Here is a 23,545-nt window from a genome sequence, read left to right as displayed (position 1 = left end):
CGGTTCCGAGGGAAGACGGAGATTAGGAGGCTGCGTGGGTGAAGGTACGATAACGTATATCGGAATGTCGGCTAATCGACTGGAAATGACGAAAAAGCCGCCACGGAAAGAGAAACGATGACGCTACGCGGATGAAAGTGGCAGAATAGAGTGCATCATATCTTCTTGATGCAAGAGGGAAGATAGGCGGACATGGTTGGGGGTTGGCTGACGGTCCACCAAATACGGTAGGGGTCACTACATGGGTAAAGTGGGTGGAGGGTAGAGAGGCGAGGCTGTAGAGGCAGAGAGGAGGAGGAGGAGGAGGAGGAGGAGGAGGAGGAGGAGGAGGAGGAGGAGAAGTCAGTAGGCTGGCCTAAGTAACGATCACACATGAATGAATAGGTGGGTGGATGAGAAGTGGATGGATGGGATGGGATGGGATGGATAAGGTGGATGGAGTCAAGCTTCGAGGAGGTTGAACGTCGTCTGGTCTGGGAGGCAATACAATAAGCTAAGCGGGGAGGTACCTCCCTGCCTCGTCTAGCTATATTAGGTACACAGGCACCTAGGCTGTATCAGGCCGCACCCCGCCATCCACCGTACCTAACGCCCTGCCTGGCATAGGTCTGGTACATGTCTCTACCTAAACATCGCAGACCTGGAGCCTTAGCACATGACATCCGGGCGGGGTAACGGTGACCCCTGAAGATGGGTGGCAGTGGAATGCGGGTGGCTGAATACCTTAGGTACCTAAGGCACCTAACCCGAGGCTCAAGTGCTAGCAGGTCGGCAACCTAGGTACCTACCTAGGTCCTACCTACCTAGGTAGGTCTGTTCCCTTTTGCTTCATACCTATCTACCTCCTCTTCCCCTTTTCCAACCCAGACGCGTATCACCAACCATATGTACATTTCTGCTTAGATTTTTACGATTCCTCACATTTGCATATTTGCCGTCTTCATTCTTGTCGCATAGCACCGCTACGTAGGTACGAGCCTGCCACCTGGCGTACCTCCAAGGGAACCGCGTAAGCTGCGTAGGGCTGCATGCTGTGTGATGACTATCTGACTGGGAGGTACCTCATATGGACCTAGGGAGGTACTTAAGGTCCATAGTACCTGATGTCCCAAAACCGCACAGTCTTCCAGGCAACTCGATGTAGAGGTCGGTACCTTGGCACCAGTAGTGCCAAGCGCACTCCTACCACGCAAACCCCGTTGCCTTGGATCCGAGCTCTGCTTTACCACGTGTTCACGCGTTGCTCCGGCATCAATTGTCCGAATGTAACGGGTTTCTCTTTTGACCGTTATCTTTTTCCACTTGTCCATTTCCCTGCCATCAACCGACCCTTATGATAAGCGCCGGCCGGGTGGCTACCGTAAGTAGGGCAGCTGTTTCATAACGCACTATTTCGCTGAATCGTAACGCGACGGAGCCAAGTCCCGGGCTCGGGCAGCTGCGACGCCGATGTAAACGTACTCTTGCTACGCGAATTGAGCACTGCGTACCTCCTTATTGCCCTAACTTGGTGGACATGTCGAGAGCCTCGAACCCGCCGACACAGGTCCGGGGCTCTTCCGAATCTTCTCCATCCTATGTTCTCGGAGAGACCCCGGTCCGACGCCGTCTCGTCCTGATTCCGAGCGATCAGCAGAAGCTTCTCGACCTCCCTGAATCCTGGGCGACAGCGCACGCAGACCGATCTCCGAATGTACCCCGACATGTGCTTGAAAATCTGCAGAAATGGCATGCCCGACAATTACGAGCGACACGAACAGACAGTCTTCGTCCAATTGGCGTGTCGCAAGATCCCAGCGATGAGGACCAGCGGGAAGCGAGTCAAGCTGAACATCATTCTGATTCTGTTTGGACTGAGAGTAGCCCTAGTCATAAATTCCCACCTCTTAGGCATCAAAATATCGAAAGCATCGAGGAGGAGAATATCGAAAACGTCGAGGAGGAAAATATCGAAAGCGAGGAGGAGGATGAACAAGAGTTCCTCACACAAGTACCGCTAGAACCGTCGCCCAAGCCTACGGCATCTCCTGCGTCTGCAGCATCCCCCACTCCACGGCGGCGGAGCTTATATTACCTCCCATCGAGCGCCCCGGAAGAGGAGGATGAGCTTGAGGTTCAGGTGCCTAATACCGTCGACGACAACGCCCTCGAAGTCAGCAAGCCAATTGGTCTGATAAGCGGTACACCGCCGTCCGCTCAGGCTCAGACTGTGCCATGCACCCTCACCCAACAGTCCGAGGAACCAAAGGTCCAGTCCGGACGGAAGCCGGAACAGGGCCCACAACCACGACCATATAGGCGTGTTCCCGAGTTATATCAACCGCCCAAGGCTAAACCGAGACAGTCGCATCTCCATTACGAGGCCTCGAATTTGCGGCATGGACAGGCAGACGTTGAGAAGTCATTACCAGCAAAATTCACATCCTCGCCAAATGTGCCGTGCACCATACAGGATGAAGCTCGGCGCACGATATCGCCCAACAAGCGCGCCAGGCGAGACGCTACTCCCACCCGGGAATCGTACATCCATCCCGAAGATCTCACATATTCGACTTCGCCACCAGCTCGTCCGCCTTCGTCCGCGCATCAGCGTTCATCGGCGCCCCTCCAACCGGTACGCCCTGCGTCGCCTACCCCCCAGCCTCGGCTTCCTCCAGCCGTCATGCAGGCCGATTCAGCGCCACAGGGCCCCTTCATCCGGTTCGCTAGCACGTACCCGTCTTACGGCGGGAGCGTGGGCGATTTCGTGATCGCCTGCATATACATCCAGCTGCAGCAGAGGCGGATACGCACGTCCTTGTACGATGACTTCATCCGCGCCTGGCACGAGGGCTACGTCACCTACGTGGCGGAATGCGACGAGGCCGAGCCCCCCGCGCGGGCGATGAACGCCATCGACTGGTACAACGACATCGACGACGACCCCCTGTACACGAGCCGGGTCGTCACCAAGCAAAACCTCCAGGCGACGCTCGACGCGTACCCCGACGAGCTCCGCGCCGCGAGGCAGGTCCTGGACCTGACGCCTGCGACCGCGCCGGCGGTGTCCAGCGCGAGAACCGCGCCGCCGACGGACCGCGTCGCGCCCGTGCCCTCGAGCACCCCGGCGCCAGCGGGCCGCGGTCTCCTCGCGGAGAGCGTAGGCGGCCCGGATCCGGGACCTTCCTCGCCGCGCCTCCCTTCACCACGCCCTCTCAGCGTCGCGTCGCCGGGGCCGCCCGCGCCGGCGCGCCGGCCGACGAGCCCGGGCGATTGGGAGCTGCCGGCCGCCGTGCCCAACAGCTCTGCACGGCGGCCCAGCCCGGCGCACCAGCCGACGAGCCCGGGCGATTTGGAGCTGCCGGCCGCCGTGCCCAGCAGCTCTGCGCGGCGGCCCAGCCCGGCGCACCAGCCGACGGGCTCGGGCGACCGGGGGCTAGCTGCCGCCACGCCCAGCAGCCCCGCGCGGCCGCCCTCGGCAGCGGTCTCGCCGCCGCGCGAGCCCAGCTCCTCGCCCCTCCACGCCTCGGCCCGCAGCCTCACCGACGCCCACAAGCGCAAGCCTAGCGTCGAGCTCGGCAGCACTCCCAAGAAGCGCGCGACGAGCGCCGGCGCACCCCCCGCAGCGCCCAGCAGCAGCACAGCGCCCCCGGCGACGGCGAAGAAGAAGAAGAAAAAGAAGAAGGCCGAGGCCGTCGACGACGACAGGCCGTTCCTCAGGTTCGTGCAGAGGCGCAAAGCGCTGAGCTGCGCGGCCAGCTCCAGCGCGGCGCCTACGGCTACGGGTGCGTCGACGGCGGGGGGAGGGTAAGCGCGCGAGCGCGAGGGGTGGCTGCTGGCTTCGGCTGGCTTAGCGGGTTGGCTATGGGTGTTTCTTTCCTTTCTAGGAGGCGGAGTTATTGCGTGTGCTTTGCGGTGCGGTGCGGCGCCGACGATACCCCCCACGTTCATCGTTTATTCGCGCGGCGTAGCGGTCGAAGCATGTCTACGGACGAGTACGGAGCATGTTACGGAGCGTGTTTTCGGTGTGTACATACATGTGGACGTGAATCACGACCTGTCACGTATCATATTACTAGGAGAGAGTCTCGGAGGCGGTATGCATGGTGTGTTGAGCTTGACTTCCAAAACGCCCGCTTAGTCTACAAGAATGACAGTCGCCGGTTGGCCGTATTTCTGCTCCTGACGCACCGTTTAGTGCACTTCTGTGTATGTTCGGCTCCGCGACATTGCTATCCTCCGCGAGCTAGCCCCGCGGGCGCCCTACGGCACACGTACGCGCGCCCTGCCGCCTCGGCCGCGGAAACCCCCACTACTACTCGTCGGCGGCGGCGGCGGTGGCGGCTTCGGCAGCGCGCTGCTTCTTGCGCTCCTCCTCGTCGGGGGTGGTGGTGCTCAGTTGGAGGGCGTGGACGCCGCCCTCGGCGGCGAGCTCGGCGGCGAGCAGGCGGTAGACGAGGCGGTGCCGGGCGGGCTGGGGCTTGGCGACGAAGGCGGCGGAGGTGATGACGAGGCGGAAGTGCGTCTCCTTGGGGCCGTCGGCGGCGGCGGCGCCGGGGCGGCCGTAGGCGGCGACCATGGGCGCATGGTGGGCGTGCTTGGCCGAGTCGTTGTAGATTTCCAGACGCGAGGGCTGCAGGGCCTGGGTGATCTGCGAGGAGGGGGGGGGCGAGGGGAGCGGCGGCGGCGCGCGCAGGAGAGGGGAGGGGGCCGCGCGCACCGCGCACGCAGGCCCGCGGGTTAGCGCCGTGTGCTCGGGATTAGTGAGATGCTTACTGTGTCGTAGTACTACGACCGCCTGCTAGGGCCCTCCACTGCTACCGTTGCTGCTGCTGCTCGGCCCGGTTGGAACGAGGTCAGGCGCGCGCGGTGGAGTCGGCACAGCGACAGCGGGGGGTGGGAAATTCACCTTTGCCCGAATGGCGTCCTCCATCGGCGTATTCGACGTCGTGGTCGGCGGCGGCGATGACGATGACGCCATGGTGGCAAGCTGTCTCGCTGGCGGTGGTGCGGCGGCGGGGGCGGCGGCGGGGAGGGCTGCTCGTGTCGCTGCTGTTGCTGCTATCGCTGCCCTGGGCAATATATGCACGTGTCGCGGCAACATGTAGATGGGATGCTCGTGGAAGATGTAGGTAGGTAGGCAACGTTACCCTCCCTCGTGTCGTCGGGTTCTAGATGTGGTGTTGCGCGTCGAACCGTTTTTCAATCCCCGATGACGGGATAGCTAGGCTGAGCTTGTCTGGTAGAGATAGGCTTGGCGCAGCGGGTCGGCGGCGAGAGCTGGCGAACCGCAGACAAGCGACAAGGTGGTGTGCCGTAAGCAAGCTATCGTGGATGAGGGCGGGACGAAGCCGGATGATGAGGGATAAGAAGGGATAGGAAGGGATCTGCCCGTCAGCAGATTATTAGGTACCTCAGTGACGTCTACTTGCTTCTGCTTGACTTGTCGGTTGCCCGCGGGTACCTGTCCAGCTGTCCGGCTACCAGACGTTAGGTACTTACTTAGGTAGGTAGGCACCTAAAGGTACCAGCCTACAGGTAGGTCTGCTCTGTACTGCCCATGCAGGTGGCAGTGGGTCTCTGCCACCCTCCTGGCGTCCGCTGGCGCCACTGTAGGCTGGGCTAGCATCTTTTCGGACAGCCGACGCCGACCAGGGCCGCCTGGCGAAGCTAGCAGGGGGCTGCGAAAGGGCGCTGGGCCTAATTGACCAATGGCCTGTCGCTACGGCAAAAAAAGCGACCCCGAAATCTCAACACTTTCCGACCTTTCCACACCCTGCGATGCTTCATCCTCCTTCTGCATCCACAGACAGCTTCTTTGGGGGGGTTATTATCTCTTTTCGGGGGGTTTTTTCAGTGCCCGCTGCCCGACGAAGCAGGGGTCCACTCCCCCACGGTCTCGGGCATATTCGAAAAAACATTACCCGATAGCCAGCTGCATGACGAAAAAGAAGCAGAGCGTGAGAGCGAGAGCCGGAGACAGCCAGAGAGAGACAAAGAAGAAGCCCGACAGGGGGATGCCATCCGGTACGGAGTAAAGTAGATGCCCACCACTACACCACTCCGCATCTACCTAACTCCATACACACCTCCGTACCTACACACATCGCCTACCTCCTACACAACCATCCAGCTACCTGCCGGGAGGAAGCTGTCTCCAATCAGCCAGACCCGCCGTCCGCCTACAATCTGCCTATACTGTCCGTCCGTCAACTAAACAAGCCGACTCGAGCATCCGCTCTCTCCTCCCCCTGCTCGCCAGTGTCTTGGTATTTCAAATACCTACCCCCGTTTTTCCCCCAGTCCCTCCGCTTCCGTCTCCTGCCTATTCAGAAGGGGTCGTGCGTGGGGCAGAAGTGTCGAGGCGAGGCGGTTGTGGCATCCAGGTATTAGCCAGCTAGTTTTACCGCCGACCTGTCTAACCCAGTGATGCGATTGCGTGGCAGTGGCCTCCGTCAGATTGTTAAGGCTACCTCGTCATCGTCCTCCTTCTCGTCGTCTTCGGCTTCGTCCCAGCGCCTCGCCGCTGGAACCAGATCTGCTGTCTCGGTTGGCCGTTTTTGGGTCCCCTGCCGTACCACCGCAGCGCGTCCTGCCACTGCTATATATTCCACTATCGCCCCAGCGCACCGCTCGTCCTCAACACTCCGCCCGCCCATCCCTCCCTTCGGCACATATTGCCCACATCACTTCAGGATGGCTTCCACTCTGACCCTCCCCAAGCTGCCCATCTTCGACGCCATAGCGAGTCATAACCCGCAATCCACTGCCGTCGTCCACTGCCTCTCCCGCCGCACATTCAAGTACGGCGAGATCCTGCCAGATGTGTCCCGTGTCCGTGACCGCATACTTGCCGCCGCAGGCAAGTCGGATATCCGAGGGGCGCGGGTGGCGTTCCTGGTAGAGAACAGCTACGACTATGTTGGTAAGCGTGACCTGGTTTCCTTACCGTAAAAGCTGATGTGCCTTGGGGTCGGCCCTCACGGGTTGGCCCTCTCTTTTGTTGATGCACGGGTGGCTGACTCCTGCAAATGCAGTCACATTCCTTGCCGTTCTAGCCGCACACGCTATCGCCCTACCTTTATCACCACCTTTTCCAGCACCCGAGCTGCAATATATTCTATCGCAATCCCAAGCCTCGCTCTTGTTGCACTCGCCAAAGTACACCGCCAAAGTCGACGAGGTCCTCACTACGCGATCCCCGGAGCTCGATGTCCAGCCCTCGCCGACGCCCGTGGAGCTGCCGAAGCACCTCGGCGCCATCTCGGAGACATTCGAGTCCGTGACGCTCCTAGAGGATGACAATGCCGAGGGCGCCGGCATGATGCTTTACACATCCGGCACGACCAACAGGCCGAAGGGCGTACTGCTGCCCGAGAGTGCACTTACAGCTCAGGCCCGCGCCCTGATTGAGGCTTGGAAATACTCACCGTCGGATCGCCTCCTTCACGTGCTTCCCCTTCATCACATCCACGGCACCGTGAACGCCCTCCTGACGCCCCTCTTTGCCGGTAGCAGCATCGAATTCCTATTCCCTTTCAATGCTGACACCGTGTGGCGTCGTTTTGCCACTCCCTTCTTGGACTCGCCCCAGGTCGCTGCGGCGCCCACCAAGGCCAGCGATATTGCTCAGCCTGTTGTCAAGGCAAACGGTGTTTCCCACCCGTTAAAAATAAACGGCATCGCTAAGCTTAATGGCATCAACGGCTTCGATGTTCCGAAGCCTCCGGCTGTGAACACCAACGGCTTCCATGTCCCAGCCCCAGAATCCAACGGTACCACCACCCCCATCACAGAGGTGACTGGCGCCTCCACCCCCGCTGTGGAGCTCAACGGCTTCGGCCAGCCTCTCTCTCTGCAGATCAGCCGTCTAGCGACTGTGATCAGCCAGCTCTCGGCCGAGGTGAACAATCTAGCCACTAAAATCAACCAGCCGGTCGTGCTCGCGAACCCCATCAATACCTCCACCGCGCAGCAGACTAACGGCGCCGCGCACGAGCCGGCCATCACCTCTACCGGCTTCAGCTCGCCCGTCGTGTCGACGAGCGGCGTCAACACCCCGGCTGTGGAGACGGCAGCGGTGGCTACAAAGCTGCCCGAGCCGGCCAAGCCGACCGCCAACCAGGGCAACGAGGACAAGTACAAGAACATGTCGCGCGTGAAGATCACTTTCTTTACGGTCGTGCCCACGGTGTACACGCGCCTCCTCTCAACGCACAAGGCGCTGCCGCCGAACGTGGCTGAGGCCGGCCGCGTCGGCATCAGCCCGGAGCACATGCGCGTGTCGATCTCGGGGTCGGCGGCGCTCCCGACGCCCGTGAAGCGAGCGTGGAAGGACCTCAGCCGCGGGAACGTGCTGCTCGAGCGGTACGGCATGACCGAGGTCGGCATGGCGCTATCGTGCGGTCTCGACTTTGGCGACCGCGTCGACGGGAGCGTGGGCTGGCCGCTGCCCGGGGTCGAGGCGCGGCTTGTGGATACGGAGACGGGGGAAGTGATCGAGGACGACCTTTCGCCGGCGGGGGAAGGCGAGGGGGAGGCGGAAGGCGGAGCCTCCCCGGACAGCCGCAAGGAGCGCTCGGGCGAGATCCAGCTGCGCGGGGCAAACGTATTCCGCGAGTACTGGGCGAACCCGACGGCGACGGCGAAGGAGTTCGTGGCGGCGGAGGACGGGCGGGGGCCGTGGTTCAAGACGGGAGACGTGGCGGTGCGGCGGACGGTGGCGGGGGCGGGGCGGCCGGGGAGCGGGCCGTGGGCGCGGGGGCCGATGTACTTCATCCTGGGGCGGCAGAGCGCGGACATCATCAAGTCGGGGGGGGAGAAGGTGTCGGCGCTGGAGGTGGAGCGGGAGCTGCTGTCGCTGGAGGAAGTGGCAGAGGCGGCGGTGGTGGCGGTGCCGTCGGGCAAGTGGGGGCAGAAGGTGGGCGCGGTGCTGATCCACGCGCCGGGGTTCGCGCCGCCCTGGCGGCCGCTCGAGATGCGGCGCGCGCTCAAGGGCCGCCTCGCCAACTACAAGATCCCGCAGGTGCTGCGCGTCGTCGACCACATCCCGCGCAACGCGATGGGCAAGATCAACAAGAAGGAGCTGCTGCGCAAGGTGTTCACCGACGACTTCAGCGGCGACGAGATGTGATGCGGGAGAAGGTGCGTCGAACTCTTGGGCGGGTGAGTTTTTTTTCTTCTTCTTTTCTCTCTCGCCGCTCGGACGAAGGGAGCTAGCTAGCTAGCTAGCTGAGACGGGGAGTGCGGGGCCCTGGTTGAGGGGAAGACGTGGGGGGAGAGGGACGGAGGGATGAATGGATGGATGGATGGATGTATATAAAGGGTATATCAGGACGAAGGACCCCGACGCGTGCGGGACGTTGATTTGACCGGCCTGTCTCGCCTACTACTATACACTCGACGTTGTCGCGATGGCAGGCCGCGAGACGAGGAACGAGCGGCCACGGGAGAGCGTGTGTCGATTTTACATGGCCTAGGAGGGGCTCGGAATAGCTGCTGCTGCTACGCTACTACTACTATACTACTACAACAATAACAATTACTATACTACTACCACTCTCTCCCCTCCCGGCGCCTTCTCCTGCGTTCTCTTTGCGCTACTCACACGTACACGCTTTCCTCCTGCATCACCCCGTATCGGTCACCCTCTTCCGGGTCCGTCGTCCCCGTTCCCTTCTTTGTCGTTCGCCCATCTCCCCTCTCCCACATGCCCCAGCGCGTACTCTACTCCTACGCATGCACACCCCGCGCCCGCACACGTGCGGTCTGCTTACTTGCTTGCCATGCCAGCCCGAAGCGACAAGTTCGCGTCTCGCGCGCCTCGGGCCTGGTCGACCTGGGAACTAGACGCGTACGTGCCCGAGTAGATGACGAGTTTACGTCGTCCCCCGTGTAGTTAGGGGTAATACCTATTTTACTTCGGCACGCGCCATCCGTCACAAGCCATGTAGCAAGTAGGCACTCTGCAGACACGGTGTACGTATGGATGCCCTCCACATAGGTATTAAATCGTCTCTACAGGACGCGATCTAGTACGAACTCTGGTTTAGAGCAATTATCATGATATTCGTCTGCTGTCTGCGCGGGAGAGAGAGGGGGGGGGGAAGGGGGGGGGGAGGAAAGTAAGAAGGAAAGGGAAGACTAAAAAAAGGCATATGCCGTGGCACTGCCGTGAGATAGACAGACAAAAAAAAAAAAACAGAAAAAGTCGGTACTCGCGCAGCGACGAGAGCAACCAATAACAGCCGTGCCGCCTAGTGCGAGCAGAATATCCGTCTGTTCATATCAATGGACGACGATCGCGACCGCCGCCCGATACTTTAAACCCTCTTTCCTCTTCCCATGGGTGGACGACACCCCTCTGCTAGCTTTGCTTTTCCACTTCGTTTCGTACACTTACCGTAGGGCGAGCCGGCGAGTGACCGGTCAGCAGATCGATATTCCTCATTTACCGAGGGCCCGCGCCGAGGATGGGATGGCGTGGCGAAGAACGATTTGCCCCAAGAGCAGCCGTGCCGGTTCGATTTCCTTGGCCAAACTAGCCGGCCGGGCTGGAGAGGGCGACGACACCTTAGACGGTGAACTTGGACCTGGCTCGGGTGCTGCCGCTGTGGGCGGAGTCGGTGTGGCCGGAGAACTCGACGACCTCGCTCGGGGGCAGCTTGAGGATCTCCTTGAACTGCTTTCCGATAGCGTGCAGAATCCGCTGGCCCTTCTCGACCGAACGTCCCTTGCCACCGGCGACGTCGCCGTCTCCACGACCCGGGATGCTCTTACCAATGGTTCGTGTCCAGACACCGATGCGGTAGAAGGCCTTGCGGACGTTGACGACGACACCCATCACTTCGCCGTCCTCCTCTTCCTCGAGGGTCTCGCCGATGACGGCCAGCATCGTATGGAGCCATAGGTCGTTGATGTCTACGTTGCGCTTCTCCTTGAACTGGTAGGACCACTTGCCGCCATGCTTATTCTGGGGGTCCTCCCACTCCGGCCGCACGCCCTCCTTGAAGAGGTGGTAGTCCGATTTCAGTGCCAGTTCGGAGACGGGCGCGATGTTGTTCTGTAAGATCGGGGTAGATGACTTGCGTCAGTATTGCGGATCAGGTTCGGACCGAATACAATCGGGGTGGATGATGCCGAGGAAATAAGAGGGAGAACTCACATAAATCCCCCAGAACTCCTCGACCGAATTAAACGTGATGACCTCCTTAAGAAGATCGTTCCAGTTGTCGCCCTATATAGGAAGAAAATCGCTAGTTAGAACTCGCGGGCGAGATATATATAGAGAGAGTGTGTGAAAACTGGCTGGTTGTAGAATATGCGCAGCGGAGGGGAATAAACCAACCTTGCCACTGGAGGGCTTCGTGAACCACAACGTCCATTTGTTCTGCAGGGGGTGCTTAACGTTGAAGTTGTCCTTGTTGTGGAACACGGTGATCAGTTCGTCATCTCGGTCGGCGGGGGAATCCTGGCCCTTGTCGCCGGTGGGGTCGATGGGGATGGTGGTGAGGTCGACCTGCTGATCGACTGGCTGATCGACTTGTTCCGACATGTTGGGCGAAGGAAAGGTCTAAGTACGGAGCGTGAAGGTACAAGAGGTTAAAACCGTACGGTCGAGGCCTACGAGGCGTTCGTTGGTTTGCGATCAAAGATAAGTTCCTCAGCGGGCAAGGAATGTCGAGGCTGCGCCTGAAAGGACCAACCTATCGAACCCTAGGCAAATGGTGGTGGGCGAGTGCTGCCTGATGCCTTGAGATAGAGGCAGTTGGTGTCCGTAAGAGAAAGGACAAGAAGGACTCTCTCGTTAGGTTTTCTCCTCTCGCGCAACGGCGGCTGGTAGGGAGAAGGGGGAGAGATGGTGGGCTAGGAAACGGTCAAGAGGGATAAGAGAAGGAGGCGGAGAGGCGCCGATGGAAAAAAAAAAAAAGAAGAGGGAGAATTAACAAGAACAAGGACAGGAGAGGGGTAGCTAAGTCGCAGACTCGCTCCTTCAGTTTCGAGAATTGGGGAGGACGCGGGGCGGTGGGTTGGTAAAAAGCTGCAACTTTTGCGCCGGGCAGAAGCTGCCAGATAGAGATGTTGCAGAGCGGCAGAGCGTTCTTGTGCGGATGGGCAGGGTGATGGTGTTTTCTTGGGTGGGAGAAGTTATCATCGCTTGCGCCGGTTTGTAGCGGTGGGGCATTTTCTCGCCTAGCCATGCGATGTATGCACAAACCCGTGTGTTTGGAGGGTATAAAGAAAGCACTATGCACAAGCGAAGGAAACAGTATAACGAATTCATGCACCAAGCCGCTTCGGCTGTTGCCCACCCACCTGTGGCGCTACCACTTACCTAGGTACCTGGGTATAGGTAGGTAGGTAGGGAGGTAGGTATATCAGTCTCGATTCTTCGTCGCAGTTCACTCGGTACACACACGCACCTTGCTGGTACCGACCGGAAGAATATCTGAAGTAGGACGCGGGAGCTGCCGCGGGAGCTGGCGGCGGGGCGTTCCTTGACGTCGAGCTTAGGATCAGCAGGGCCCCCCGTGTTCCAACGGCGCATACTATGGACTATGGCATTCGGGCCAAGAGGTCAGCCAGGGAGAGAGGCTCGCCATCCGTCTGGATCTAATAATGATGTATGTGCTTAGGTGTTACTCTCGGATAATATTAAAGACCCCCGCTCCCTTTGTTTCTTCCCGGCGGTATGGTACTAATTCGATTATCTTTACATTTGTTTAATATCTAATACCTAACCCAGCCTTTAGAGAACTTGGCAAATATAAAATAAAGCTTAAATCATTCTGCTTTACAGAATAATTCGAGTTTATTTTTAGTACCGAGCAGGAGCAGCGTAGGCACGCTGTTAGAGACCTATATGGGCAATAAGACTACCTAACTGCCAACAACTGACCCAGTGCCGATCGAGCTATATCACAGCTATGAACAGCTGTAATCAGCTGATCGGACAGCTGAAAACGGCAGCTGGGAAAGGATAAGGAAAAGGAAAGGATTAGAACGACTAGAACGAGGTCGAAGGCATATCGAGAAAAGAGTAAATAGCTGTAGGTCGTGATACCTACAGGTCTAACTCTGATCTATGAAAATCTAAGTGCGAGACTCATATAAATACTCATCCAAAAGGCTACGTAGCCTAGTCTTACCGCACCACTACACTAACAAAACTACGAAACCCCTAAACCTGTACTTTAATTATTTCTTTCCATCTTTCTTTCCTCCCTTTTTGGCGCACTCGCAACTTTTTTTTTCGCGTACTACACGCAAAATCTCTCGTAGTAAATCGTCTCCCGAAAGTGCGTTTATGTCTAGCCCTCCTTGCTGGGCTGCCCGCTCCTCTGCTTTGCGGATAGCCTTTCTAGTTTTTGAGCACTCTTATATATGTCGAGTCGCTCCGCACTCTTTCATAGATTTCCTTCTTAGACGGTCAGTCGATACACTCTCCTCACCCACATTCCCTTGCTACCTCTGCGCGCAACCCGTACTGCTATACGTCGCTCGAGTCAGCTACGTGACAAACAATTAAGTAGAAAGAAACCTACAACTGCTCGCACGAATAGATAGTACAATAGCCTCAGGGCCGATCACCACCCTCGTTGGTGTCGTATCGCTCGCTGAGCCGGAACCCGACTATGTCGTGTCGAGGATGTGGTGAACGAGCGTAAATCGGGCTACCCGGCTGAGCCCGGCTGCCGACTCTTCCACATAACGCTTGTGGAAATCGCCAAACGTACTTACTAAAGGGTTGGTTATAGAGCATGCGGACGCATCCGTACTTCGCCTGAAAATGATTGCTATACGCTAGGTCGGGTCGGCGAGACAGGGGACGGTGCGGTGGGTTCCCCTACGTGGGCATATGAGGGCCACGTGAAAACGTAGACGTGTAGGTTTCCTCGTTTAGATATGTTCAGCCGGCCATCTACCTGACATAGGACGTACCTAGTTAGCGGCGCGATCGCCATCAAGCTCGGATGGGAATCTCACTGTCTGCTTATGTTGGAGGAAGAAGGCAGAGGAGCTCAGATGAGCCTTGGAAGGGCGAGTCTAAGCTCAGGATCGCGGGGAACAGTTGGCCAGGGCTGAACCAGTTTCCGGACATCAGATCGGGGAAAAGGGGATGGCGTCCGGAGATGTCGCCTCCCGGTACAGCGAGCTGACGCTGTGTTTTGGGGCCGAAAGAAAATCTCAAATGCAGCACGGGGTCGATTCGCCCCGGGGCTGGCCGCGGCCTTTTGCATCCAGGGATGACCTGCTGGACAAAGCCGGCATATCCTGTCCTCTGGCCATGCGATACGCAGCGATGCAGTTGCTAGTTGCCCGTATGTGCAGCTGGAAGAGTGGAAGAGGAGAAGGGGGCTGGCATCGGAAGTGGACAACTTTATATATTCGCTTGATTATCCAACCCATTATTCAACTGATGGGCCAGCCTGCAACTTCCTTCACCGTACCGACAAAGCGCATCTCTCCTCGGGCTCTAAACGTACCTAGGCACCTATCTAAGCAATCCCCTTCCGACCCTCCTCCTCAGCAGTTAGGAATCGCGGTGCTGCGCGAGCCGGCGATCCTAGAAATCCCAGATCGACAAGTAGGTAGCGGATCCGGGATTTCCCCAAGGGAGGCTCGGTCCCGAGGCCGGCGCCAAGGGTCTTGGATGGTCTGGCACGGCGAATGGGAGGCCATCGCGGCTGGGCTGGGCAGCACCAACAATACCCTGCATTCCAACGCGGCGTCGCCGCGATATCTGCTGGGTAGGTATAATTTCCTCCTCCTCCCCGTTGGATCCGTCAACATGCGTTTCCCTCCCCACCTCTGTGTCTACCTGGATATCTAGCCGTCTACACGCCCTGTAACCTGCGTACCGCTCCTCCCTCCAGCGTCGCCGGGCGAGAAAACAGTGAAAAGCCAGCGAGATGGTGACCCTCAACCTCGCGTACACGGCCCCGATCAACCCGCCGGGCGCGCTGCCCGTGCTCACGGGGGCGCAGGTGTGGGCGGGGCTCGAGCGTAAGGTGCACCGGGCGCACGAGTTCGTGCCGGCGATCGGATCGTGCACCGTGCTGTCCTCGTCGGCGGACAACGTGGTCCTGCGCGAGATTCGCTTCGTCGCCGGCGCGCGCCCCGGGAGCGGCAGCCCCGATCCGGACCCCGCGGCGGCGGCGGCCGGCGCTCCCCCTGCCCTCGACCCCGTTCCCGTCCGCGAGCGCTGCCACCTCTTCCCCCCCTGCCGCGTCGACTTCGCCCAGCTCGCCGACGGCGCCACCATCTCTAACATCGTCAGCCGCAGCTCCGCCGGCGACCTCCTCATGACCTACGTCTTCGAGTGGCGCCGCCCCGCTATCGCCGACGGCAGCGAGGCCGCGCGCGCCCTCGAGGAGCAGAGCACTAAGGTGGGTTCCTGCATTTTCCTTTCTTGGATTTACTGCTCTGGGTCTAGAATTGTAGGCTGTTGCCACTACCGCGACCCTGTGTATGCCTGCGTTGCGGGTGCCCCCTTCGACTTCTCTTCTTATCTACCCCCTTTCTTTCGCAGGCTTTTGCGGCTCGGGGTCGCGCACGCGCTACCACTAATGTATACATAGCTGGCAAAAGTGGCCGTTGAGAGTTCCATCGATATAATCCGTCGGCTGGTTAAGGAAGGGGAGATCCGATGACAGGCAGTACAAGCCATTCTGACGCCTGTCCGCTGCGGTTTGCGGGGTCTCGTGGGAGAGGGATCGCCGGATGACAACCCCCTTAAAAGTGAGAGCGTCGTATAGACGTTGTCGCGGTTGCTTCTTGGATCTTCGGGTGGATATAGAGAGGTACCCAGTCATGAACCATGTCTCCCTCGAGTTTATATAGCACGAGGCGGTCCCGTTGCCCCTTAAATTCAAAAATGCCTGCCTAAATAAAAACGATGCCTAACTATACCTAGGTATAGCTTAGGCATATGAAGTCAATAACAATGGATACTCGCTCCTGCACTTGGCCAACGGGTACAGCATACATATACTCCTTCATCTCGCCAGCTCCCCGGAGCGCTTAATCCTCGATTCGCAAGGGCTCAATGAAGGTGAGCTCTCCATCCGACTCGTTATCCATCATCCGGATCCCACCGCCGTCCTCGTCCGAATCATCGTCGTAGTCGTCGTCGTTTCTGTCGTGCGCTATTGAATATGGAGGCGGCGGCGACGGCAACCTGTTTGCGCCACCGGTGCTAGAGGAAGAAACTCCGATGAGAGTGCCGGCCGCAGCGGCAGCGCCGGCAGCAACAGGTATGCGAGCAGACGTGGTGGCAGGGGCGGTGATAGAACGCGCCCCCAGGCCGTCACGGATGCCCGCGTGGCCCAAATTCTGTTCGGGCCGGGGGGGCCGCACCGGCGGCCCTTCCGACTCGCTCTTGGTCGCCCTGAGCTTGGCTTCCCGTACGGAGGCATCGCTTTTTAGCTCCCACACATTCTTCACGTCGGGCAGGAATTTGTCGTTCGGCGTCTCGCCTGGCTCATAGCGGGGAGGCTTCGCTTGCTCGTCGACGTCGATCAGCAGCCCGTTCTGCGCCCAGTCCTGGTCGCGGAGCTCGATCTCGATGCGGCCCTCGTCCTTCTCAATGGCGCCTCCGCCGCCGCGCACATCCGGGAACCCGCACCGCGCGAGAATCTTCGCCGTAAGCTCCGGATACCGCAGGTGGCCCGTCACCTCGTTGCTCAGGTCGAGGTTCTCGACGCCCTCGATGTCGCCCCCGATCGGCTGCAGCCCCGCGATGCCGAGCTGCATGCTCGTCGTCCGGTACACGAACCCGAGGATGTAGTCGTTCTCGCTGTACACGTTGAACAGTTTGCCTGCCACCACCGTCCGCATCATCTGCCAGTGCACCGCGTTGGACGGGACCGGCGCCCCGATCAAGACCACTGTGTCGACGAGCCCGAACGCTTTCCGGTCAGCTAGTACTCGCAGGCACGCGTAGATGACCCGCGCGCCCAGCGAATATCCCACCAGCGTCACGGGGCGCTCTCCTTGGACCCTGTTAATGAGGGCATCCGCTAGAATGCGGCCCGCCTTCTCGGAGCGGTTGCGCGCTAGGCTGAACGGGTTGTCGACGCTGGATGCGGAGCTGAGCAGGAAGATGGGCCACAATGCGCCTTTTAGGGTAGCGAGCACCGTCCGGCGCAGGATCTCGGACCGCACCGCGACCCACATGGCCGACGCCGCCATATCCTTGAGTTGGTCGCCTAGTGCCATCAAGCTCTTCATCTCGTAGCGTAGAGCGAACACCTCGGTCTCGTCACCTAGGACCCGCCACGGCTTGGTCACATCCTCTTCGGATACCAGCCAGCCGTTAATTCCGATCGTGACGCGGAGCCTCCGCGCCTCAGCACTACTCTCTTTGTCGTTGCTCTTTCCTTTGCCCGTCTTCGACCATCCGGATCCCCACTCCTCCCGCAGCGGTAGGAACTTGAAGTCCTCGACCTCCTTGGCGTACTGATCTACCATCTCGCCCGTCATCTTCGCGCCGAACGCTCCGAATAGGGTGCCGACGAGTGCGCCGTTCATCCAGAACATGCCCAGGAAGCTCGCTAAGCCGCCGAGCCCGACGGACCCCATGAGACCGCCTATAACACCGGCGACCGCGGGTGCGGCAAGCCCGCCCGTGACGCCGATTATGGCGGCGCCGGCAACGGACGCCAGTCCGACTTTCCAGAGGCGGCTGGCCTGGCCTTGCTCCCTCCGCTTTTGCGCCTCGGCCTCGGCCGACATAGCGCCGCTCTGCCTCTCCGCGTCGGCCTTCTGGGCGGCCTCCACCATGGTGGTGGCGATCTCGGTCTCCTCGGTATTGAGGAAGTGGGGCGGGATCTCGAGCGCGGAGCTGAGGTAGCAGATGAGCGTGCGCGAGTAGGCCGAGTAGTTGCCGATGGAGAGCAGCAGGATCAGCGTCGCGCTGAGTACCTCCTTGCGGTCCTCCATCGGGATGGTGGTGAGCCTCGTCGGGATGGGGTGGTACAGGTTCTGGAAGTCAGCCAGGGTCGACGGCGGCAACAAAGGTCCCCGGCTCGACGCCGGCTCGCCGCCGAAGCTAAGCAGGTCTTCGCCGTCACTAGCCACTTCCCTGCTCTTGGCGCTGAGCTGTTCGGTCCGCTTGCGCCGGGCGTCGACGACCTTCTGGTCGTCCGCCTTGGCCAAAACCTCCCTCAGCTTGCTAAGCGTCTCATCGCGCCACGAGTCGAAATGGAGCAGCGCTGCCTTCCTCAGGTTAACTAGGGCCGGGCTCGGGGGCGCGGCGGCACGTGGGCGCAGTGGTAGCGAGGGTGGATTGCCGTCATCGTCTAGTAGGTTGCCGCTGCTGCTGCTGCGGGGTATGAATAGAGGCGCGTCGCCCGCCGAATTCGAACGTGGAGAAGGCTGGGACGAGCTCTCGGGGCTGTGATCGGGGACTTGTATCTGCGATCGCATGTAGGCCACGATCTCAAGGATGAGGTTATAGAATACCTTGCGCCGGGCGAGATTCAGCACGACGCGCACGGCGTCCGGCTCGTTGGTGAGTGGCGCCATGACGAACGACGCGAGCTACCCGCGGCGTATCGTATTATATGTAGGTGTAGGTATATATAGAGGGGTGTGTGTGTGTGTGTGTGTGTCCCAACTGGCCTAGATTTGCTCTCCTCTCTCGAATTCTGTTGGACTCCACACCCAAGTTGGTCCAGCAGGTGCTGCTAATAGGATCCCGTTGGCAACACGTCCTGGAAGTTGTCGGGATTCAGGACATGATCTGACGTGATGGTGAACTTGGCCGGTTTCGCCTTGCCTCGAGGGATGGCGAGGTACTGCCTACATATAGGTAGGACTCCCTGTAGATAGGTATACATGCATATGCACGTACGGGGTAATTACGACAATCCGTGATGCCACCCTAAAGCTGCCCAGCCTTAGGCACCCAAATTACTGGACCCAATCGGATCCCGCCATAGCCAGATGCCCTACTCTGTTACCGGGGCGGCACCGCTGTAGGTTGAGCAGATTGAGGCTAAACCCGTCTATCGCGTTTCGTTTCCTCCTGCGATACCCGTTACCTACCTACCTACCTAGGTACCTACCTCCCAGGCGAGGCAGGCAGCTATCTTCAGGAGAGCTTCGATTCCGATACGATTGTTGATCATCCAGATCGTCTTGGCATTCTGGCGCTAAATCACACTATACGACGTGGTTTCAAGTTTTCTCTCATCTATTCTGCCTTTCCTTTCTTCCCCTCTCTCGCCTCACCGTAAGCTCCAGCGTTCGTAACTTCACTACACAGAAGCGAAGGGGGGTAACACAGCGCGCTGAACCAATGCCCGCTTCCCCTGAGCGGGACAGATGCAATGACCGACTTGAATGTAACTCCGCCTGGCGTTTGGACAGGGTGCCTATCTTCGTAAAGGATGCAACACGACATGTTGTACTTTTCCCTTCGCACCCTGCCTCGTCCTATCCCTGCCTCCCCCTCCTCTGCTCGATCAAAGTCCCCCATCCGCTAGCTCAGATCCGCAGCGACGAGATCTCCGGACTGCCCGTCGTCTCCATCTCTGGGGTGGGCGGGGCCAGGTTCTCGCGCTTGGTGCAGATCCAGCAGCTGGCGTACATGTTGACGCGGTCGATGCACGTCCCCGGCGAGCGGGAGCCCATGCACTTGGCGACGAACCCGTGGCGTTCGAACTCGTCCAGGTACCAGGGCCGGAGGCCGCCCGAGCGCAGCATCACGCGTCCGCCGGTGCGCAGGGCGCGGTTGAGCTTGGCAATCTGCGACGCCGCCGCCGTCGACCCGGGATCGAACCAGTCCATGCTGTCCATGACTACGGCCACCGTCAGCGTGCCGGGCGCGATGCGTGCCAGCACCTCGTCGATCTCGTCCGTGTGGATGCGCAGGCCGTCGAACGCGCCCGGCTGCGAGAGCTGCGCGTGCGCGCTCGGCGCGAGATAGTCGGGGTAGCAGCGCCGGCTGAACTTGCCGTCGAGGCAGACCAGATAGTACGGGTTGTCGACCGCGATGTGCGTCGTCTCCACCACCGGGTCCAGCGTGTTGACCATGTACTCCCAGATGGCGTGCGAGCGCGTGTTCTTCGCCCGCGGGTTCGGCCCGCTCACCACGTCCGAGACCGCGTGGTCGTCCTCGATGACCGCGAGCTGGTTCTTGGGCACGCCGAGCGCCGTCCACAGGAAAGCCTCTTGGCTTACGACTAACTTGGCCACGAGGCGCGAGAGCAGCGCCGGCCGGATCATCTGGTGCCAGATCTCGCGCTGTTCGTTCAGCGTCTTAGCGACGAGCAGCTTCTTAACGGCGGACCGGCACCCGAAAGCACGCGAGATCCAGCGGAAGATGCGAATTCCGTGCTTGGATCCGCCCGTGTCGTAGAGGCCACCCTTGCTCTTGGTGAAGATGTGAACGTTGTTCAACCAGTACTGGAAAGCGCGGCTGGACAGGTGGGGCGACATCTTCGAGATGAGCAGGGAGCGGAACTCGGGGTGCTTGCCCTCGCCGAAGATCTTCCAGAAGTCTTCGTAGGGCAGAGACGAGAAAGCGGCAACCTTGAGCTCGAGTAGATGGTTCTGTGTCGGGTTCAGGTCGACGGCGTGGATCCTGGCCGGCTTCTGGAGCGCGTAGGAGAGGAGGTTGTCGCCGGCGCTGGTGATGGCGAGGACCACGTCGTCGGACTTGAGCTTCAGAATGCGCTCGTCGACGCGAGTGTCTTCCCAAGTGAACGCGTAGATGTACTCGTCGTTGAACTGCGTGTGCTTCTTGAGCTGGTCGTCATAGTAGATCCGGTAGTGATGGTTCTGGTAGAAGAACGAAGGGAGGGGCAAGTTCGCAGAAAGATTCACAATGGCGGCATCGAAAGCCTTGGACCGGATCTCTGGTGCGGCCCTCTCAACCGCGCGGGACAGAGCCGCCGTGTGGTTGGCGGGATGCAAGTACGGGGACTCGGTGACCAGCGCGTCGACCTTCTCAACGATTTCGTGCGGGAGGCTAGACGAAGACGGTCGCTTGTGAGACCCGAGCCAGATGTAGTAGGGAATCGCGCCGAGGACGTAGTTCCGAGTGTTGATGTTCAAGACGGTGCCGAAGCGGTACTCGAGGTAGTCGCGGCGGCCGGGCTCTAGAGCAACTCGGTCAATGTCGAACCAGGCACGCCAGAAGGTCCTCCCAAAAAAGTTGACGTGGCGGTTGACGAGGCCGCCGGTGTAGTTCCGGAAGCTGACATCAACCTTGGACTGGACGTAGAAGTCGACAACGCTAATGATGCCGTTCGGGGCTAGCAGGGCAACCAACGAGTCCACTACAGAGTAGTAGTCGGGCTAGACACGGGTTAGCTACCTAGCTCTCGTATCCCCACTCTGGGCGGGACGATCTGCACTCACGATCATAGACAAGCTGTAAGACATGGTAACCAAGTCGGCGCCGCCGTCGCGGGGCCCTTCGTGAGAGAAGTAGCCCGGATCCGGCGACTGCGAAGGACGTTTGCCCGGGGAGGACGGTTCATGGTCCTCAAGACGGAATTTCCTCGCGTCCTGGCAGATGACCTTGACGTTCTCCCACCCGAGCCTCTCGAAGCGCTTGCGGGCGACCTCACAGAGGGAGGGGGAGAAGTCGACGAGATAGACGCTGTCGAAGAACTCGGCCACGTTAACGAACGCGGCCATGGACCCGACGTTCCAGCCCGTCCCGCCACCAACCTGATAAGGCACGGGTTAATAAGACGGGCGACTTCCCGGCGGGATCTTACGGAGGAAGCACTAACATCGACCCAGACACGCCTCTTCTTCTCCGAGGCGGGGTCACGGCTCTTCGCCCTATGGACGAGCTGTGCGGCGGCTAGCGCGAGCATGTCCTCGCGGCCCTTGAGAAGGGCTTTCCTCGTCGCATCGTACGCGCCAGCCTGCCTCTTGTAGAAGCTCTCGAGGGCATCCTGCTGGTTGCCGTTGCTGTCGCCGTCGTGCGGTTTGAGGAAACACGAGTAAAAGAAGAGCCATGCGGACTGCAGGAGACTGGGGTTCTCCTCGCCCTTGGCATTCTTTGCGAGTGTGGTGGAGAAGCATATGCCTACTAGTAGGACAAGAGCTATTCCGGCAAGATAGATTTTAAGAGGGGGGTCAGGGGGTAAAATATTACCACCAAGAGAATCCATGGTACTCTCGCATTGCTAGGGAGGCGAGAGGGGTATGTTGAAGTTTTCCTTGACAGTGTTGAAAGGCAGCAGTCCGACGGAAGTGTCTGGTCTGTCTAGTATAAGGGATAGAAGAGAAGAGAGAAGAGAGAGAGGGAAAAGGGGACGGAAAGGGGGGGGGGGGAGACAACATGGCTAAATGCCCGCGGGACAAGAGAGGAGACCATGTGTATACCGACCCCTCTCCCTGGTCGGCCTTCGCCCGCCTTCGCCCATTGCCCACCATTCTGATGGTTTGGGGAGAACTTAGGTTTACTTGCATCTCCTCGCTGGCCGGCGGCAACCAATAGAGAGGCGGAGCGGGACACGGTCCTGGCAGCGTTGTGTTGAGGAAGCGAGCAAGGCATCTCAATTCTCTGCGTCGTCTCTCCCTCCCCATCGGGAAATGGCGCCAGGCCCTCCCCCACCGGCTTGTGCAAACCCCACCGCGTTGCGTGAAGGTCGCCAGTGTGTCGACAGGGCAGCGGCTGGCCAATCGCTTGGACCACATGCGTGACCCCTGCGGGATGGACAGCTACAGACCCAACGGTGCTAGGACCCGACGCGACCAGGCCGGATTCGCCCTAGGGAGGTGGGAAGACAGCCTTGCTCGTATGCGCGCAGGCACGTAGGTAGGTAGGGAGATATGTACGTGTCCGCAGGTTGTGCGTAGGTATGTGCGTCGATGCGGGTGGAATCTCATCGTGGTGACATCTGAAGGTCGAGACAGCCCCCGCGTGCGGCGTCGTCGCCCGCCTGGAGAATGCGGCGGGTTGGCCTGGACGGATAGCAGAGCGGGCGTGGTAGGTGGGAAGAATTAGCAGCAGTGGTAGAAGGCAGCTAACGCCAATGCCAGCAGCCACCGGCAGCTTATTTCCAGTGCCCGCGCCGCTGTCGTGATCGGCCGTGCTGTACCTACGTGTAGGTACCATCTGTCACAGGACCACGGGCCACCCCCCCGCGGGCCACCCTGCTCCCCACCAAGAAACGGAAAAAGTCGCTATTTTCAAACACTTATAACGTTATGAATATAAGGATTTAAAGGTAATAAGTTATATTAGTCAAATTATCTTTTTAAGCTCTTTAGATTAATATAGGTTTCTTTAGATATCACGGCTTATAACGAGTAGGATTCTTTACCTCATATAGATATAAGATTTTTATATATCATAATGATATTTATTTATTAAAAATTATTTATATTTATTAAAGAAAGCTTTAAAATTATAATAATTATATATTACTAAATCTCACTCATTCCTCTAAAAGGAATATAATAAAAGGTCTTAATAATACTTATATATTAAATGTAATAATTAAAAGAAAAAAGTATATAATCTTAATAATAATATATATAATTCTTTAATATTATAACGTTATATAATATATAATTTATAAAATATTACTTATTA

At 59.0% G+C, this 23,545-nt stretch overlaps 8 protein-coding genes across 8 annotated transcripts; 3 read left to right on the top strand and 5 right to left on the bottom strand.

Annotated features, from left to right (window-relative positions):
- Positions 1-1,516: 1,516 nt before the first annotated feature.
- GGS23DRAFT_595565 (uncharacterized protein) lies at positions 1,517-3,790 on the top strand (the record flags this gene model as incomplete). Its single annotated transcript, XM_051518335.1, has 1 exon — positions 1,517-3,790. One exon carries the CDS (start codon positions 1,517-1,519, stop codon positions 3,788-3,790), a length of 2,274 nt encoding a protein of 757 aa, XP_051373583.1.
- On the bottom strand, positions 3,641-5,399 carry GGS23DRAFT_562222 (bola protein). The gene is made up of 2 exons (XM_051515998.1): positions 4,889-5,399; positions 3,641-4,630 (listed from the first exon to the last, which is right to left on the bottom strand). The coding sequence occupies exons 1-2, from the start codon at positions 5,081-5,083 to the stop codon at positions 4,295-4,297; spliced, it is 531 nt and encodes a 176-aa protein (XP_051373582.1). The 5' UTR covers positions 5,084-5,399; the 3' UTR covers positions 3,641-4,294.
- An 814-nt stretch (positions 5,400-6,213) lies between these two features.
- GGS23DRAFT_467291 (acetyl-CoA synthetase-like protein) lies at positions 6,214-9,583 on the top strand. The gene is made up of 2 exons (XM_051514183.1): positions 6,214-6,904; positions 7,017-9,583. Exons 1-2 carry the CDS (start codon positions 6,409-6,411, stop codon positions 9,110-9,112), a joined length of 2,592 nt encoding a protein of 863 aa, XP_051373581.1. The 5' UTR covers positions 6,214-6,408; the 3' UTR covers positions 9,113-9,583.
- Positions 9,584-10,552: 969 nt separating this feature from the next.
- Positions 10,553-11,533, bottom strand: GGS23DRAFT_604332 (eukaryotic translation initiation factor 4E; the record flags this gene model as incomplete). The annotated part of the gene is made up of 3 exons (XM_051519586.1): positions 10,553-11,041; positions 11,144-11,215; positions 11,327-11,533. 3 exons carry the CDS (start codon positions 11,531-11,533, stop codon positions 10,553-10,555), a joined length of 768 nt encoding a protein of 255 aa, XP_051373580.1.
- Positions 11,534-11,860: 327 nt separating this feature from the next.
- On the bottom strand, positions 11,861-12,386 carry GGS23DRAFT_562214 (uncharacterized protein). The gene has a single exon (XM_051515997.1). It carries the CDS (start codon positions 12,260-12,262, stop codon positions 11,972-11,974), a length of 291 nt encoding a protein of 96 aa, XP_051373579.1. The 5' UTR covers positions 12,263-12,386; the 3' UTR covers positions 11,861-11,971.
- A 2,505-nt stretch (positions 12,387-14,891) lies between these two features.
- Positions 14,892-15,549, top strand: GGS23DRAFT_595561 (DUF1857-domain-containing protein; the record flags this gene model as incomplete). Its single annotated transcript, XM_051518334.1, has 3 exons — positions 14,892-15,368; positions 15,424-15,448; positions 15,512-15,549. The coding sequence occupies 3 exons, from the start codon at positions 14,892-14,894 to the stop codon at positions 15,547-15,549; spliced, it is 540 nt and encodes a 179-aa protein (XP_051373578.1).
- Positions 15,550-15,741: 192 nt separating this feature from the next.
- On the bottom strand, positions 15,742-18,588 carry GGS23DRAFT_467133 (DUF726-domain-containing protein). Its single transcript, XM_051514181.1, has one exon. It carries the CDS (start codon positions 18,505-18,507, stop codon positions 16,003-16,005), a length of 2,505 nt encoding a protein of 834 aa, XP_051373577.1. The 5' UTR covers positions 18,508-18,588; the 3' UTR covers positions 15,742-16,002.
- An 882-nt stretch (positions 18,589-19,470) lies between these two features.
- On the bottom strand, positions 19,471-22,115 carry GGS23DRAFT_595559 (uncharacterized protein; the record flags this gene model as incomplete). The annotated part of the gene is made up of 3 exons (XM_051518333.1): positions 19,471-21,285; positions 21,349-21,663; positions 21,729-22,115. 3 exons carry the CDS (start codon positions 22,113-22,115, stop codon positions 19,471-19,473), a joined length of 2,517 nt encoding a protein of 838 aa, XP_051373576.1.
- Between the last annotated feature and the right edge of the window lie 1,430 nt (positions 22,116-23,545).

The sequence above is a fragment of the Durotheca rogersii genome (assembly GCF_024521655.1).
Source record: "Durotheca rogersii strain YMJ 92031201 chromosome Unknown GGS23scaffold_6, whole genome shotgun sequence".
NCBI lineage: Eukaryota > Fungi > Ascomycota > Sordariomycetes > Xylariales > Xylariaceae > Durotheca > Durotheca rogersii.
Note: the sequence above shows the minus strand (reverse complement) of the source record. Positions and strands in the feature narration are given on the sequence as shown.